The 15,997-nt window shown below is 45.1% G+C and overlaps 1 protein-coding gene across 1 annotated transcript in view; it reads right to left on the reverse strand.

Moving 5' to 3' along the window:
• Window positions 1–3,991: 3,991 nt before the first annotated feature.
• Window positions 3,992–15,997, reverse strand: part of MOV10L1 (Mov10 like RNA helicase 1) — a 371,844-nt gene continuing 359,838 nt past the window's right edge. Inside the window, exons 25-26 of the mRNA XM_075345097.1 lie at window positions 15,656–15,747; window positions 3,992–4,395 (exon numbers count right to left, since the gene is read on the reverse strand). Coding sequence (XP_075201212.1) covers window positions 4,386–4,395; window positions 15,656–15,747 — 102 coding nt within the window. The 3' untranslated portion in view covers window positions 3,992–4,385. The remainder of the gene's footprint in view (window positions 4,396–15,655; window positions 15,748–15,997) is intronic.

Below are 15,997 nucleotides of genomic sequence, written 5' to 3' on the forward strand. Positions count from 1 at the left end.
AGTCGGTGGTGCAGTGGCTGATAAGTATTTTTCATGGTTCTTGTTTTAATTTCGCCATCCTTGTCTCTGTCGGTGTACATTGGACTGTACTCAGCATGGTCTAACAGGCAACAGTAGCTGACAGACTATGAGAGCATTATTTGACTCCCCTGCAGTCATGGCAACCATCTGGCTCCTGTGAACGCCTCACAGGAGTGCTGATTTCGTGAGAGAGGAAGCAGATTCCCTCTTTCAAGCTTCAAAGTGCTGTGATAACTATTGATTGTGGTATAGTATATCACAAAAGTGAGTACAACACTCAAATTTTTGAAAATATTTTATTGCATCTTTTCACGGGAAACACTGAAGATAAGACACTTTGATACAATGTAAAGTAGTCAGTGTACAGTTTGTATAAAACTGTGTAAATATTTGTGCTCTCTAAACTAAATAAAGCCATTAATGTCAAATCTGCTGGCAAAACAATGAGTACACCCCTATGTGAAAATGGGCAAACTGTGCCCAGTTCACCATTTTCCCTTCTGGTGTCATGTGACTCAGTGTTATAAGGTCTCAAGTACGAATGGGTAGTAGGTGTGGGAAGTTTGGTATTATCGCTCACATACTTGCTCATTCTGGGCACTGCAAGTTCAACATGGCACCTCATAGCAAAGAATTCTCTGAGGTTCTGAAAAAAGGAATTAATCCTCTACATAGATGGCCCAGGCTATAAGAAGATTGCCCAAACCATGAAACTGAGCGGCAACATCATGGCCAAGATCATATAGCAGCTCAACAAACCAGGCTCCACTCAGAACAGGCCTCACCAGTCGACCAAAGAAGTCATATTCAGAGGTTGTCTTTCCAAAATAGACGTACGAGTGCTGCCAGCAATGCTGCAAAGGTGAAAGGGGTGAGGGGTCCACTTGTCAGTGCTCTGACTATAAGCCCCACTGTCACGAGGGTACCACGACGGAGAGTGGTCCCTCCTATTTCTGGTGTCGGGAGATCACAGCAGAGGGCTTTATACACACTTGTTCAGGTTAATACTGCTGGCTGTGCAGATTCTCCTTTATCCAGCATTGCTAGTAACCCTATCCTCTGGTCTCATGAAACTCTGAGTGTAAGCAATAGACAGCTCTTCTCCATTGCTACTTAACTGTGCTATATAACCTTTCCTCCTAGTCCAGGTAAATCACTGGTGATAGTTTGTGCTATTCTTGCCGCTAAAGGGAACCTATGAACTGAGGACCAGGAAGCCATTCAGAGAAAATTTGCTTTGCGAAAGTTGCGTTGTTTTCCCTCCCTTAGGCCCGTTTCACACGTCAGTGAAAAACACGGACGTTCTTCACTGACGTGTAAAACACGCACATGTCCCTCCGTGTTCCATGATTCACGGCACACGTGGGTTGTCCATGTGCAATCCGTGATTGCATATGGACATTACTCACCTGCCTTCGTTCCTGCTGTCCATGGTGCTGAAGTCTCCAGCTCAGCAGCGTCCGCCCACCGCTTTCTGCACCTACTTCCTGGTCGGCTGTTCCTGCTCTCATGAATATTCATGAGCCAGGCAGGAGCTGCCGAGAACAGAGGCTGCAGAGCGAATCGCAGGCAAGGTAGGTTGAAAATATTTAATATTTAATATGGCTGTGATTTTCTGGCACGTGTTTCACTGAACGCACACTGATCACACCATAGTGTAGTCCGTGGATCATCAGTGATGCCAGAAAAAAACTGACTTGTCTCCGTGCAGAATCACAGCCACAGGTGCATGCTGCACGGAGACAAGTTCATTGAAAAATCACTGATGTGTGAGCAGACCCATTGATTATAATGGGTCTGCGTATGTCAGTGATTCTGGTACGTAGAAAAAAAAAGCACAAACGTATCAGAATCACTGACGTGTGAAAGGGGCCTTAGTCCTGTTTGGTTTCTCCTCTCTGGTCCATTCCTCATTATTACTTCTTGTTATTTTGAGTGCTTTGTATGATTGCTGTTTATTTTACCTAGTCTCACTAATCCCCTGTGTATCTTTAACCTAGTGTGGGACTAGCATTTCCGCTGCCCTAAGCAGTACATAAGGCTGAGTTCACGGAAAGACAGGGATAGGATGTGATCGGCGATAGGGTTAAAGAACCCATATAGGGACATTAGGGAGTGCAGGGATCAGTCTAAGGTAAGTTTAAGAGGCGACCCTGCTCTCCTTTCCCTAGCGCAAGGGCCCACCGTTGTAAGATGTATGCTGTGTGTTGCGGCACTCACCCCTAAATTAAGGGCTAATTTAAAAAAGTAACTTTTATTTCTTCATTAATAAGTATATAAGGTTACGTACACCAAATGGATTAAAAGCACTAAGTGATGTGACTAGAGTTCTCCCCAAGTGGACATATTAGCTGCAACATTTAAGTATGATATTTTGAAAAGTATGTAAGGTTATACATGATTGGTAACCCACTAGCTACCTATAGATCAGCGGATTGTATTAGGAACATATATGGAGTCAATCACTGCACTATTAAAAGTATTATTTTTGCCTCCCCAACTTTGTTCACCACACTGGTGTCATGAGAGAGTGAAGCTCAAATGAATTAATAAGACAATCCAACCTAATAAATTTAAGTGCACATGTTCAGCATCCTATTCAGAGGCAATATCTTCAATATAGACACAAGAAAGTTGCCAGTATTGCTACAGAGGTTACAGGGGTGGGTGGTCCACCTGTCAGTGCTCAGACCATATGCCACACTGCATCAAATTGGACTGCATGCCTCTCATCCCAGAAGGAAGTCTCTTCTAAAGATGATGCACAAGAAAACCCGCAAACAGTGTTAAAGGCAAGCAGACTAAGGACATGAATTACTGGAACCATGTCCTGTGGTCTGATAAGAGCAAGATAACTTTATTTGGTTTAGATGGTATCAAGCGTTTGTGCAGACAATCCGGTGAGAACAAAAAACAAGTGTGTCTTGCCTACAGTCAAGTATGGTGGTGAGACTGTCATGGTTTGGGGCTGCATGAGTGCTGCCAGCTGTGAGAAGCTACAGTTCATTGAGGAACCATGAATGCCAACATGTACTATGACATGCTGAAGCAGAGCATGATCCCCTCCCTTCACATTCATAACATGATAACGACCCCAAACAAAGCTCCAAGACCACCACTACCTTGCCAATGAAACTGAGGGTAAAGGTGCTGGATTTTCCAGCCCTATGAGCATCCTTAAACAGAAGGTGGAGAATCACAAGTTCTCCAACATCCACCAGCTGTGTGATGTCGCAATGGAGGAGTGGAAAAGGATTCCATTGGCTCCTGTGAAGGCTTAGTGACCTCCATGTCCAAGATAGTTAAGGCAGTGCTTGAAAATAATGGTGGCCACACAAAGCACTTTTGGCACAATTTGGCCATTTTCACTTCGAGGTGTATGCACTTTTGATGCCAGCGGTTTAGACACTAATCTCTGTATATTGAGTTATTTAGAGGGCACACAACATTTGCACTGTTATACAAACTGTACACTGACTATTTTACATTGTATTAAAGTGTCATATCTTCAGTGTTGTCTCATGAAAGGATATAATAAAATATTTATTTACAAAAATATGAGGGGAGTAGTGACTTTTGTGATATAATGTATTTATGGGGTTAACCAGCCTGTGGCTGTGAGGGCATCTGTCCTAGCTGTGACAGCTAGAGCCAAGCTATCACTTACATCAAGCTCCTGGGAGCATCAATCATTTCCTACTTTCTTTTCTGCTCTTTAAAAGTTTTTATTAAAAAATGATATATCGTTAGTCACTAGTGTAGTTAGACGAAGAGTGAGTGTTCCCACATTTAATTAAATGTGTGTGTATTTATTTTTATAATATTTAATCTAAAGTATTAGATAAAACTTTTTTTTTTTTTCACCTTGTAGTTCTAACTCAAAACTGAAGAAACTACAGAGACTTAATTTCTGATATGCTTTTATTAACATGCTATGTGACTAACAAATATTGTGAACCACAAGGAGGCAGTAATGTCCATTACCATAATGAGAAGTGAGCCAATGATGACATCAAAAAATACAAAAAGGATTTTTCTTTCTACCCTGATAGTCAATTTACTAGATTGTCCAAAAATAAAACTTCCCTAACCAAAGAGCATTCCATTACAGAATAAGAAATTATTACTGAATGAAAAGCAAAATATGTAATTATGGAAAGTATACTGCTTCCAAAAAGAAATTAAAAAAAAAAAAATAGTGCAAGTGTTACATCAAAATGCTTCATACTATACCATCACCCTTATTATTTCCTGGGTAAAAAATGTCAATACCAACAAATTTTAGCAATGTAGAAATATAGAACGGTGAAGGATCTATCCATTTAAATCTTCTGTCGGTTGCTAAGGAGCCATTATCCCGATGATTAATCACATCTGGAAATACAACAAATATTTTGTCTATTAACCAAACAGAAAACTTATGGCACATTTTAATGTAATGTGGGTGTGTAATGTAATTTACATTAATGTAATGTGTGCAATCAAGTGAAAGCTAAGGTGGGCTTTGCACGCTACGACATTGCAGGTGCGATGTCGTTGGGGTCAAATTAAAAGTGACGCACTTCCGGCATCGCAGGCAACATCGTAGTGTGTAAAGCCTAGATGATACGATTAACGAGCGCAAAAGTGTCGTAATCGTATCATCGGTATAGCGTCGGCGTAATCCATAATTACGCTGACGCGACGGTCCGATGTTGTTCCTCGCTCCTGCGGCAGCACACATCGCTGTGTGTGAAGCCGCAGGAGCGAGGAACATCTCCTACCGGCGTCACCGCGGCTCCCGTAGGATATGCGGAAGGAAGGAGGTTGGTGGGATGTTTACATCCCGCTCATCTCCGCCCCTCCGCTCCTATTGGCCGCCTGCAGTGTGACGTCGCAGTGACACCACACGACCCGCCCCCTTAATAAGGAGGCGGGTCGCCGGCCACAGCGACGACACAGGACAGGTGAGTCCATGTGAAGCTGCCGTAGCGATAATGTTCGCTACGGCAGCTATCACAAGGATATCGCAGCTGCGACGGGGGCGGGGACTATCGCGCTCAGCATCGCAGCATCGGCTTGCGATGTCGCAGCGTTCAAAGTACCCCTTAGGGCCCACAACCAACTCTATCAACCACATAGAACACAAGAGAATACAGAGTTATTTAAAGGTGCAAATATAAAAACAATTTTATTTATATAGAAAAGATAAAAGACAAAGAATATAAATATTTTCAACAAACCATTATTAAATCAAACAATGGGAACAAGAGATTCATGCGAAAAATATTTTTAATAAGATTTTAATGATACAAAATAAACAAACATCACAAACAGAAACACTTCCTTGAGGAACTGAAATGCATGCCAGACAATATTTTCAATATATTTTTTATATAGCTGCAAGGTATCAAACGGTATTACCTAATCATACAGACCCCTGACAATTATATTAAAATATATATACCATACAGTGGGGGAAAAAAAACCCCTCAAAAATATCCGGGATCTGCATGATCTTGGACAATGTTGAATATAGGAGCCTTGGTATAATAAATACGGAAAATAGGATCACAATTTATTCAAAAATTATTACTGCAGCCCAGAGGCGAAATGGCTGTCGAGGTGGAGGGATGTGTATGCTGCCAGCGTTCTTTTGAATGATCACTTCAGCTGCTTCAGGTATTAGCGGTTAAACTGGTTTATTATAAACCGATTTATTATGAACTCCTTACACTTAGACTATTCCTGCAGCTTACTATTTGTTTATAAGTGGTGTTCCTAATGCATGGCCAGTGTTAAACGCACAGGACTTTGACTTTGTATTGCTTTTTGCAACATATCACAATTGGGTCAATATTTGCTGGCCCCATATATATATGCCTTTATGTGCGCTTTCCACCTAGGACCATTTGCATTAATGGAACATTGTGATATTTAATTCAATATAATGCATTTGTTGAAAAAAGATAAAAAAATGTGTTTGATGTGGTACCGGTCACATTAAGGGAGAGAAAGGAAGGAGAAGGGGAAAGAAAAAAAAACAAAAAACCCCGCCTGTGCTAAGCTGCAGTAATAATTTTTGAATAAATTGTGATCCTATTTTCCGTATTTATTATACCAAGGCTCCTATATTCAACATTGTCCAAGATCATGGAGATCCCGGATATTTTTGAGGGTTTTTTTTTTCCCCCACTGTATGGTATATATATTTAAATATAATTGTCAGGGGTCTGTATGATTAGGTAATACCGATTGATACCTTGCAGCTATATAAAAAATATATTGAAAATATTGTCTGGCATGCATTTCAGTTCCTCAAGGAAGTGTTTCTGTTTGTGATGTTTGTTTATTTTGTATCATTAAAATCTTATTAAAAATATTTTTCGCATGAATCTCTTGTTCCCATTGTTTGATTTAATAATGGTTTGTTGAAAAAATTCTATGATGAAGTGTCATGCATGTAAGCTATTTTGGACTTATGTAATATTAAAGAATATAAATAGTATCGTGTGTTGAAAAATATCTGCGATACATAGATATATAAATAATCAATATACATATTACACGATTACATGATTACACAGCAACACCTGAGATGAAAACAATTACATAGAAGATAACTTTCAAAAGGTGCAGTGGGTGAGCTTTAGGCTGCTTTCACACATCAGTTTTTTTGCATCAGGCTCAATCCAGCTCAAAAATCTATGCAACGGATGCGGCGAAAAAAACGGATCCGTTGCATAAGTTTTTCCATGCGGCCCGTCCGTTTTTTGACAGATTCGATTTTAAACTGAGCATGTGCAGTTCAAAAAAACCGCATCTGGCTGCCGGATGCGTTTTTTTGCCGCAGGACGCCGCATCCGGCGTCCATAAGCTTGCATTGTGAATCGTGCCGCATCACGCCGGATCTGGCCGATGCGGTTTTTCGCCGCAGACAAAAAACGCTGCAAACAACGTTCTATCTAGCAGCCGCATTGGCTAAATATGCCGCATCCAGCAAAAAACGGACGCAACGCAAGGCCATGCGGCACAATCTGGCGCTAATGCAAGTCTATGAGGAAAAAACGCATCCGGCGGCAAAAAAAAACCGGATGCGCCGGATTGTGCAAAAAACTGATGTGTGAAAGCAGCCTTAGATAGCGCTATGAGTGCACCGCCTCATATCCGTTCACACTCTACCCTCCCTGAAGTCAGAAAAGCAGCCATGGCTATAATATATATCTCAACGAGAAGGGAGAAAAACGGTGAGGCATATTACCTATCAGGATGTCAGCACTATGAAAAGCAGGCCAGTAGGAGAGCCTCCTGTGGAGAACCCGACGTACGTTTCGCAGTATTTACGGTGGCTTAATCATGGGTGGTTAGACATGGATATTTTTAACCTAGATCGTGGCATTTAAGTTAGGTACCCGGATTATAGAGATTACCTTGCCGTTGGTGTCTGGGCTTACATGCATTGGCCAATACATAAACTAAAAAAAGAGAATTTTGTTACTTACCGTAAATTCTTTTTCTTATAGTTCCGTATTGGGAGACCCAGACCATGGGTGTTTAGCTTCTGCCTCCGGAGGACACACAAAGTACTACACTTAAAAGTGTAGCTCCTCCCTCTGAGCTTATACACCCCCTGGTAGCCAGTCCTAGCCAGTTTAGTGCAAAAGCTGAAGGAGAATAGCCACCCACAAGTACAACCGAGTAAGAACCGGAACAACCGGAGACTCTGTCCACGACAACAGCCGGTGATAACACACGGAACAAGAAAATTGCCAACAGGCAACAGGGAGGGTGCTGGGTCTCCCAATACGGAACTATAAGAAAAAGAATTTACGGTAAGTAACAAAATTCTCTTTTTCTTTATCGTTCCTTTGGGAGACCCAGACCATGGGACGTTCCAAAGCTGTCCCTGGGTGGGAATAAACAGAAAAAACTAAGAAGTAGGCGGAGCCTAACTTCACAAGTGGGCGACAGCCGCCTGAAGGATGCGTCTGCCCAAGCTCGCATCTGCCGAAGCATGAGCATGCACTTGGTAGTGCTTCGAAAAGGTATGCAGGCTAGTCCAAGTTGCAGCCTGACAGACTTGTTGAGCCATAGCCTGGTGCCTAAAAGCCCAAGAGGCACCGACAGCTCTGGTCGAGTGTGCTTTGATCCCCGGCGGGGGAGGCACCTGAGTACTCTGGTAGGCGTCCGAAATGGTCGATCTAATCCAACGGGCCAAGGTCGGCTTAGAAGCAGAGAGACCCTTGCGCCGCCCTGTGGTTAGCACAAAAAGAGAGGTGCACCGCCTAAGCGCAGTGGTGCGAGCCACATAAATCCGGAGAGCACGCACCAGATCTAGAGTATGCAGCGCTTTCTCAAAGCGATGAACAGGGGCCGAACAGAAGGAAGGCAAGGAAATATCCTGGTTAAGGTGGAAGGGAGAGACCACCTTAGGAAGAAAGTCCGGGGTCGGACGGAGAACTACCTTGTCTTGGTGAAAAACCAAAAAAGGTGACTCCGAGGAGAGCGCAGCCAAATCAGAGACTCTCCTGAGAGAAGTTATGGCAACTAGAAAGGCCACCTTTTGAGAAAGACGATACAAAGAAACCTCCCTAAGAGGCTCAAAGGGGGGTTTCTGCAATACCGTGAGGACCAAGTTAAGGTCCCAGGGATCCAAGGGCCACCGATAAGGCAGAATGATGTGAGACGCACCTTGCATGAAGGTGCGTATTTGAGCCAGCCGGGCGATACGCCGCTGGAACAGCACTGATAGAGCTGAGACTTTTCCCTTGAGAGAGTTAAGGGACAGTCCTAGCTGCAGACCGGACTGTAAAAAAGACAGAAGGGTCGGCAACGAGAATGGCCAAGGAGAATGGCCGGAAGAGCGACACCACGACAGGAAAATTTTCCAAGTCCTGTGATAGATCTTGACGGAGGAAGACTTACGGGCCGGGTCATAGTGGAGATGACTTCAGGAGGAATACCAGAAGCCGTCAAAATCCAGGACTCAAGAGCCACGCCGTCAATTTGAGTGCCGCAGAATTCCGGCGGAAAAACGGACCTTGCGAGAGCAGGTCTGGACGGTCCGAAGATGCCACGGCATCTCCACGGACAGTTGGAGCAGGTCCGGATACCAAGCTCGCCTGGGCCAGTCCGGTGCAATGAGGATGACTCGACGGCCCTCCATTCTGATCTTGCGCAGGACTCTGGGCAAGAGAGCTAGAGGGGGAAACACGTAAACTGGGACCAGTCTTGAACCAGAGCGTCCGCGGCGAAGGCCTGAGGATCGTGGGAGCGAGCCACGTAAACCGGAACCTTGTTGTTGTGACGGGATGCCATTAGGTCCACGTCCGGAGTGCCCCATTTGCGGCAGATTGACTGAAACACTGCCGGGTGCAGGGACCACTCGCCACCGTCCACGGATTGACGGCTGAGATAATGTGCCTCCCAGTTTTCTACGCCAGGGATGTGGACTGCGGATATGGTGGACTTGGAGTCCTCCGCCCATTGAAGGATGTGTTGGACCTCCAACATTGCCAGGCGGCTGCGTGTCCCGCCTTGGTGATTGATGTAGGCAACCACTGTCGCGTTGTCTGACTGGACTCGAATGTGCCTGCCCGCCAACAGGTGGTGAAAGGCTAGGAGAGCTAGAAGCACAGCTCTGGTTTCCAGCACATTGATTGAAAGGGCTGACTCGGACGGAGTCCAAGTGCCCTGAGCTCTGTGGTGGAGATGTACCGCTCCCCAGCCAGATAGGCTGGCATCCGTGGTGAGAATCACCCAGGACGGAGCCAGGAAGGAGCGCCCTTGGGACAGGGAGAGGGGTCGAAGCCACCACTGAAGAGAGCTCCTGCTCCGTGGCGACAGAGCCACTAACCTCTGTAAGGAGGAAGGCCGCTTGTCCCAACAGCGGAGGATGTCCAGCTGCAGAGGACGCAGATGGAACTGGGCAAAGGGAACCGCCTCCAAGGAAGCCACCATTTGACCCAGCACCTGCATCAGGCGCCTGAGGGAATAACGGCGGGGCCTCAGGAGAGAGAGCGCACCGCTAGCCGGAGAGACTGCTGTTTGATTAAGGGCAACTTCACAAGTGCCGGCAAAGTCTCGAACTGCATCCCTAGGTACGTGAGACTCTGGGTCGGAGTCAGAGTGGATTTGGGAAGATTGACAATCCACCCGAATTGGGCTAGGGTGACGAGAGTGAGCGAAACACTCCGCTGACAGTCTGCGCTGGATGGACCCTTGACCAGAAGGTCGTTCAGGTAAGGGAGCACTGCCAACCCCTGGAGGTGCAGGACCGCAATCACTGCCGCCATGACCTTGGTGAATACCCGAAGGGCCGTGGCTAACCCGAAGGGGAGAGCCACGAATTGGAAATGATCCTCTCCTATCGCAAAACGTAACCAACGCTGATGTGACACTGCGATTTGCACATGTAGATAGGCATCTCTGATGTCGATGGACGCCAGGAACTCCCCTTGGGTCATAGAGGCAATGACTGATCGCAGGGACTCCATGCGAAAATGCCGCACCCGAACATGCTTGTTGAGAAGCTTGAGATCCAGGATGGGCCGGAAGGTACCGTCCTTTTTTGGAACTAGGAAGAGATTTGAGTAAAAACCTCTGAATCGTTCCTGAGCAGGAACTGGGACAATCACTCCGTTTGCCTGCAAGGACGCCACGGCCTGCGAGAAGGCGGCGGCCTTGGAGCAGGGGGGAGTTGAGAGAAAAAATCTGTTTGGAGGGCTGGAAGAGAATTCTATCCTGTAGCCGTGAGATATGATGTCTCTCACCCACTGATCGGAGACTTGCTTTAACCAAGCGTCGCCAAAGTGGTAGAGCCTGCCACCGACTAAGGACGTGGTTGGAGCGGGCCGAGAGTCATGAGGAAGCTGCCTTAGTGGCAGAACCTCGTGCGGTCTTCTGCGGACGCGCTTTTGGGCGCCAGTTGGATTTCTGATCCTTGGCTGAGTTAGCGGACGAGGCGGAAGGCTTAGAGGATGACCAGTTGGAGGAACGAAAGGAACGAAACCTTGATTGATTCCTACCCTGGGCGGGTTTCCTGGTCTTGGTTTGTGGCATGGAAGTACTCTTCCCGCCAGTAGCTTCTTTAATGATTTCATCCAGCTGTTCACCAAAAAGCCGTGAACCAGCAAAAGGGAGCCCAGCAAGAAACTTCTTGGAAGAAGCATCTGCCTTCCACTCTCGAAGCCACAAAATCCTGCGGATAACAAGAGAATTAGTTGAAGCCACCGCAGTGCGGTGAGCAGCCTCTAGCATGGCAGACATGGCATAAGATGAAAAAGCTGAAGCCTGAGCAGTTAAGGTAACCATCTCAGGCATAGATTCCTTGGAGAGGGAATGCATCTCCTCTAGAGAAGCAGAGATGGCTTTGGGAGCCCACACTGCTGCAAAAGTCGGGGAAAACGCGGCCCCCGCAGCTTCATACACAGATTTGGCCAGAAGGTCAATCTGACGGTCAGTGGAATCCTTAAGTGAGGTGCCGTCAGCCACCGACACAACGGTCCGGGCTGAGAGCCTAGACACCGGGGGGTCTACCTTTGGGGAGTGAGACCACTCCTTGACCACCTCAGGTGGAAATGGAAACCGGTCATCAGAACCACGCTTTGGAAAGCGTTTGTCAGGGCAGGCCCTGGGTTTGGTCACAGCGGTCTGAAAACTGGAGTGGTTAAAGAACACACTCTTCACTCTCTTAGGCGAGGTAAACTGATGTTTTTCTGCCAAAGAGAGTTGCTCCTCTGACACTAGCGGATTGAGATCCAGCACAGAATTAATAGAAGCAATCAAATCACTAAGGTCCGAGTCACCCTCAGAGAAATCGATGGGATACATAGCCTCCGAGCCCCCAGTGAGGGCATCCTCCTCATCTTGAGAGTCAGCTCTTGAGACAGAGCCGTGGGATGGGGAGGGGGAGGAAACCCTGCGCCTTCTCTTAGAAGGACGGGGTCTGGGATCAGATGATGAATCCTCCGTGAGCTCTGATGGACGGAGGTCAGAGGATAGGAGTCCTCTGTCAAGAGTATTAGAGGCACCCTGTGAGGGGGGCTGATGCATATTCATCAAAGTCCTGGACAAAAGTCCCATGGACTCAGCAAATGACTGGGATATGGACCTAGAAAAGGACTCTACCCAGGCCGGGGGTTCAGTCACAGGTGCAGCAGCAGCAGCCTGAGAGACCACTGGGGGTGAGACTCTAGGCTGTGGCACCGCCAAGTTAGAGCAACCATCACAGTGTGGATAAATGCTCGGCTCAGGCAGCAGGAGCTGACATGCAGTGCATGCAGCATAAAGCTTTGGAGCCTTGCTCCTTGTGTGAGACATGCTGCTGGAGTGGGGGCTTTGCAGAGAATGAACCCCAGGGAGAATATACAGAGGTCCACAACCGGAGACCGGCTGTGGCTTACCAGACCGCTGTTGTGTGCCCTCCAGATCCCGAAGCCCGGTCCCCCAGTGCGCAGCACCTCAGCAGAGATGCAGAATGCAGGATGTCCCAGAGCAGAGTGAACTGTGCCTGAGAAATAGGGCGTTCCTATAAAAGAGCGGGAACTGGAGGGCTATAGAGACCTGCAGGGAAGGAGGGACTCCCCAGCAGTGGGGAGTGTCCCTCCCCTGTGTAGAACGGCCGCCGGGAGGAGCCGAACCTGTCCCTCTGCATGAGTGACATGCGAGGGCAGGAAAACGAAACTAGGCCTCCGGCGAAGCCGGGGCCTAAATTTAATCGGCGAGGCCGACAAGCAGGCACCATCGGCGCGGTTCTCTGGCAAAAGCTGGAGAACCCGCCGGAAAAGTTAAAAACAATCACATACAGCATACTCTCCCCATACAATAAAGAACCGGGACCCCCAACATAAACGTCTCAGGTACTTAGCTGCTGAGACGCAGGGCCATGTCCCTGGGGATGAGTGCTCCGGTCCAACAGAATCCTCAAGGGGCTGTGGATGGAGATCGGACTCATGCCAGGCATGGAGACCGTGCTGGCTCCCACTTCAAGCCAGAGCCCAGAAGGGATGGTGAAGGAGCGCGGCATGTAAGGCTTCAGCCTTGTAAATCAACCTTAACAACACCGCCGACACAGTGGGGTGAGAAGGGACATGCCGGGAGTCCAGACATGGACCCGCTTTTCTTCAAACTCTTTCCAAAAGTCAAACAAATCAGATGAGATTGCATGTGTGGATGTATGACCTCCTGAACACAAAGCGATAAACTGGCTAGGACTGGCTACCAGGGGGTGTATAAGCTCAGAGGGAGGAGCCACACTTTTAAGTGTAGTACTTTGTGTGTCCTCCGGAGGCAGAAGCTAAACATCCATGGTCTGGGTCTCCCAAAGGAACGATAAAGAAATCTCATTTTTTCATATAGCAGTAATGTACTACCAGAGTTCCCTTATACATTGTTGGCTTTTTAGTGTGCAGCTGTATGCATCTTATGATTTTAGCTATATTCAGTCCTCTGAATCAGAATTTTTTCCAAGTGTATTAATTATAGAATCAAAGATGGTCTGTAAGGTATGTGACAAATACATGATTATGCGTGCCTAGACTGCTGTCACTCACAGAGAGAGATCTCTGCCCCCTCTTTAAGAGAGTCTTTAGCAGTTGATAGCTTTTAACGTCATCCACCACAGCAATTGTTTTTTCCCCTCCCTTTTTTTATTTTCGAAATAGCCTAATGAGGGCTTGTTTTATGCTGGACAAATTATAGTTTTAAATAACACCAATATTTTATTACAATGAAATGTACTGCAAAATAGGGGGAAAAAAATCCAAGAACATTAAAATTGTCACCAGGATTTCACAACACAAATCATTTATATGCGCATGTAGCTCTTTCAAAGATAAATACAGCTATCCATTTCTGTGGCTGAGAAATCAGTGCTTGAAATGATATGCAATTGAGGGTGCATATATGAAGCTCCTGTCAATGCAACAATATTCCCCACCCAGCGTCGCCTCCTGTTTGACTCCTTTACCTGAAGTCACACAGCATAGAGGTTTGTTAGTCAGGCAGGATGAGGTGGCATTAGGTGGGGAATAGAGCTGAGTGACACAGGCTTTACATGTAAAGCCTCATTTCCATATCAATTCAAACGCTTATTTCTCAATAATGGGGGGACGGATTGGCCGTGTAAAGGTATTGCATATAGTTTCCATTGTGAAATCCTGCTGACAGATTCCTTTAAGACCTATGGGCAGGACATATATCTCCACTAGTCATTAAGGTGCGTGCACTTTTCCCTGCATGATGTTGTCCAATCATAAGCAGGCAGCAACAATAACATGCCCCTAAAAAAGCCTAGCGCGGGACGAACAGTGTGAGACATATAGTAAATAACAGACCGTGGGGAGAGCTGTATCTGGCACATCGCTATTAACAGTACATTCACATATTAAGAAAAATGTGGATTTCTCTGGAATAAGTCATTGGATCACATATATGAAGGTAATTATTCAACTTTCTATGACCTTCAAGTCCTTATAGATGAGATAAAAGGGATGATCCTTCTGACAGGTTCCCTTTAATGGGGGAAACTGAAAAGCAATTTTTGTTTTATATTTTTTAAAGCTTTTTTTTGTATATTGTAAAAATGGAGGTCTAACTTAGCCTATAGCTGAGCTTCACATGAGTAGTAAGATGGCAGCAATAGGGGCCTTAAGAAGGCCAAACAGGCTGCCATGGAAACACATTGGAAGCCACCAATTGTGTCGCAGGAGGGCCGATGGTAGCTTGTTCGCGTGAACACCAACAACTAGTCTATTGAGATTATGCTGTCAAAGATTAACATCAGCATTTAAATGGTTAACAAAGAGATTGGAGCTCTGCTCCAAACGCTGCTGTATGTAGTAAAACTGGCATCATCCATGTGATCCATGTGTGGAAAGATCTAAGCTTCTGAGCCCCATTCACACACAAACAACCCAGCGGTGTAGTACAGTTGTGTCATAATGCGTTAAATACTTTAATAAAAATGCGTTATATAGTATCTAGAAACTGTTTAGAAATGAAAACTGCTACTGTAAATCACTAGAAGAACATGCAAGCACAGAATACTTAAGCATTTCAATGGCGTTTATGATTTATTTACTTATATGGTTTGTAATAGACGAAAATTGAAAAGATTAATTTTGGCTATATCCTATTAATATCTTTAACTCCTTAATACTGCGTGTGTTTTAGACCCTAAAGTCCAAGCAAATTCTAAGCATTTTTATTGATACACTTCAATATACATTACTTTATTTTGGAAACATAGTACAATGCCCATATCTGTATCTTTATTATGGTTGGTTCAAAAAGATTAGAAAATGTACAGACCGCATTTTACTAAAAGCTTGTAGCTAAAAAGGCCAATTTTCTCCTGATACAAAAATCATAATGTACATGTTGGTACAAATGTCAAAACATCTTGCATCTGCTTTTAGAATAAGCTAATATATCAGGCAATTGATTTATCTCTTAATTCCCATGGGATGCCTCATATTTTGTTTATATATTTTTTTTTTTTCGATATTTAGATTACAATTTTCTTTTATACAAAATTCTGGATGAACAATGAAAACCAGAAAAAATAATTATTGTAAAAGCTAATAACATGATGATAATTCAAAGTAATACCATTATTAAAAAAAGAAAAGAAACCCCAAAAAACAGAACTCACTGCTGTAGAGATTCCAGGGCGAGCGGTAGATTACATCCAGTGTAAGCTCCATTTATAATGCTGTACTCAAGCAGTGCACAGGCACAAGGATCCTTGTAAGAAGAAAACATTGCAGTAAAAATACATGAATAAGCCACAAGACTGACACACACTACAAGATACTGTCTACAAAAAGGAGTGATTAAGTGGGTAACTGATATTCTAAAAGGCAACGTGGGGAACAGCTAGCGGTACAATTTTGGTCCCTCAAAACTTAGTAGATAATTACTTCTCATTTACTCTATTAATCATGTTAGGCAGTGATTTTTATATACTAAACACAACTTTTTTTGGAGGCAGTAT

Source organism: Anomaloglossus baeobatrachus, chromosome 4 (genome assembly GCF_048569485.1).
Source record: "Anomaloglossus baeobatrachus isolate aAnoBae1 chromosome 4, aAnoBae1.hap1, whole genome shotgun sequence".
In the NCBI taxonomy this organism is placed as follows: Eukaryota; Metazoa; Chordata; class Amphibia; order Anura; family Aromobatidae; genus Anomaloglossus; species Anomaloglossus baeobatrachus.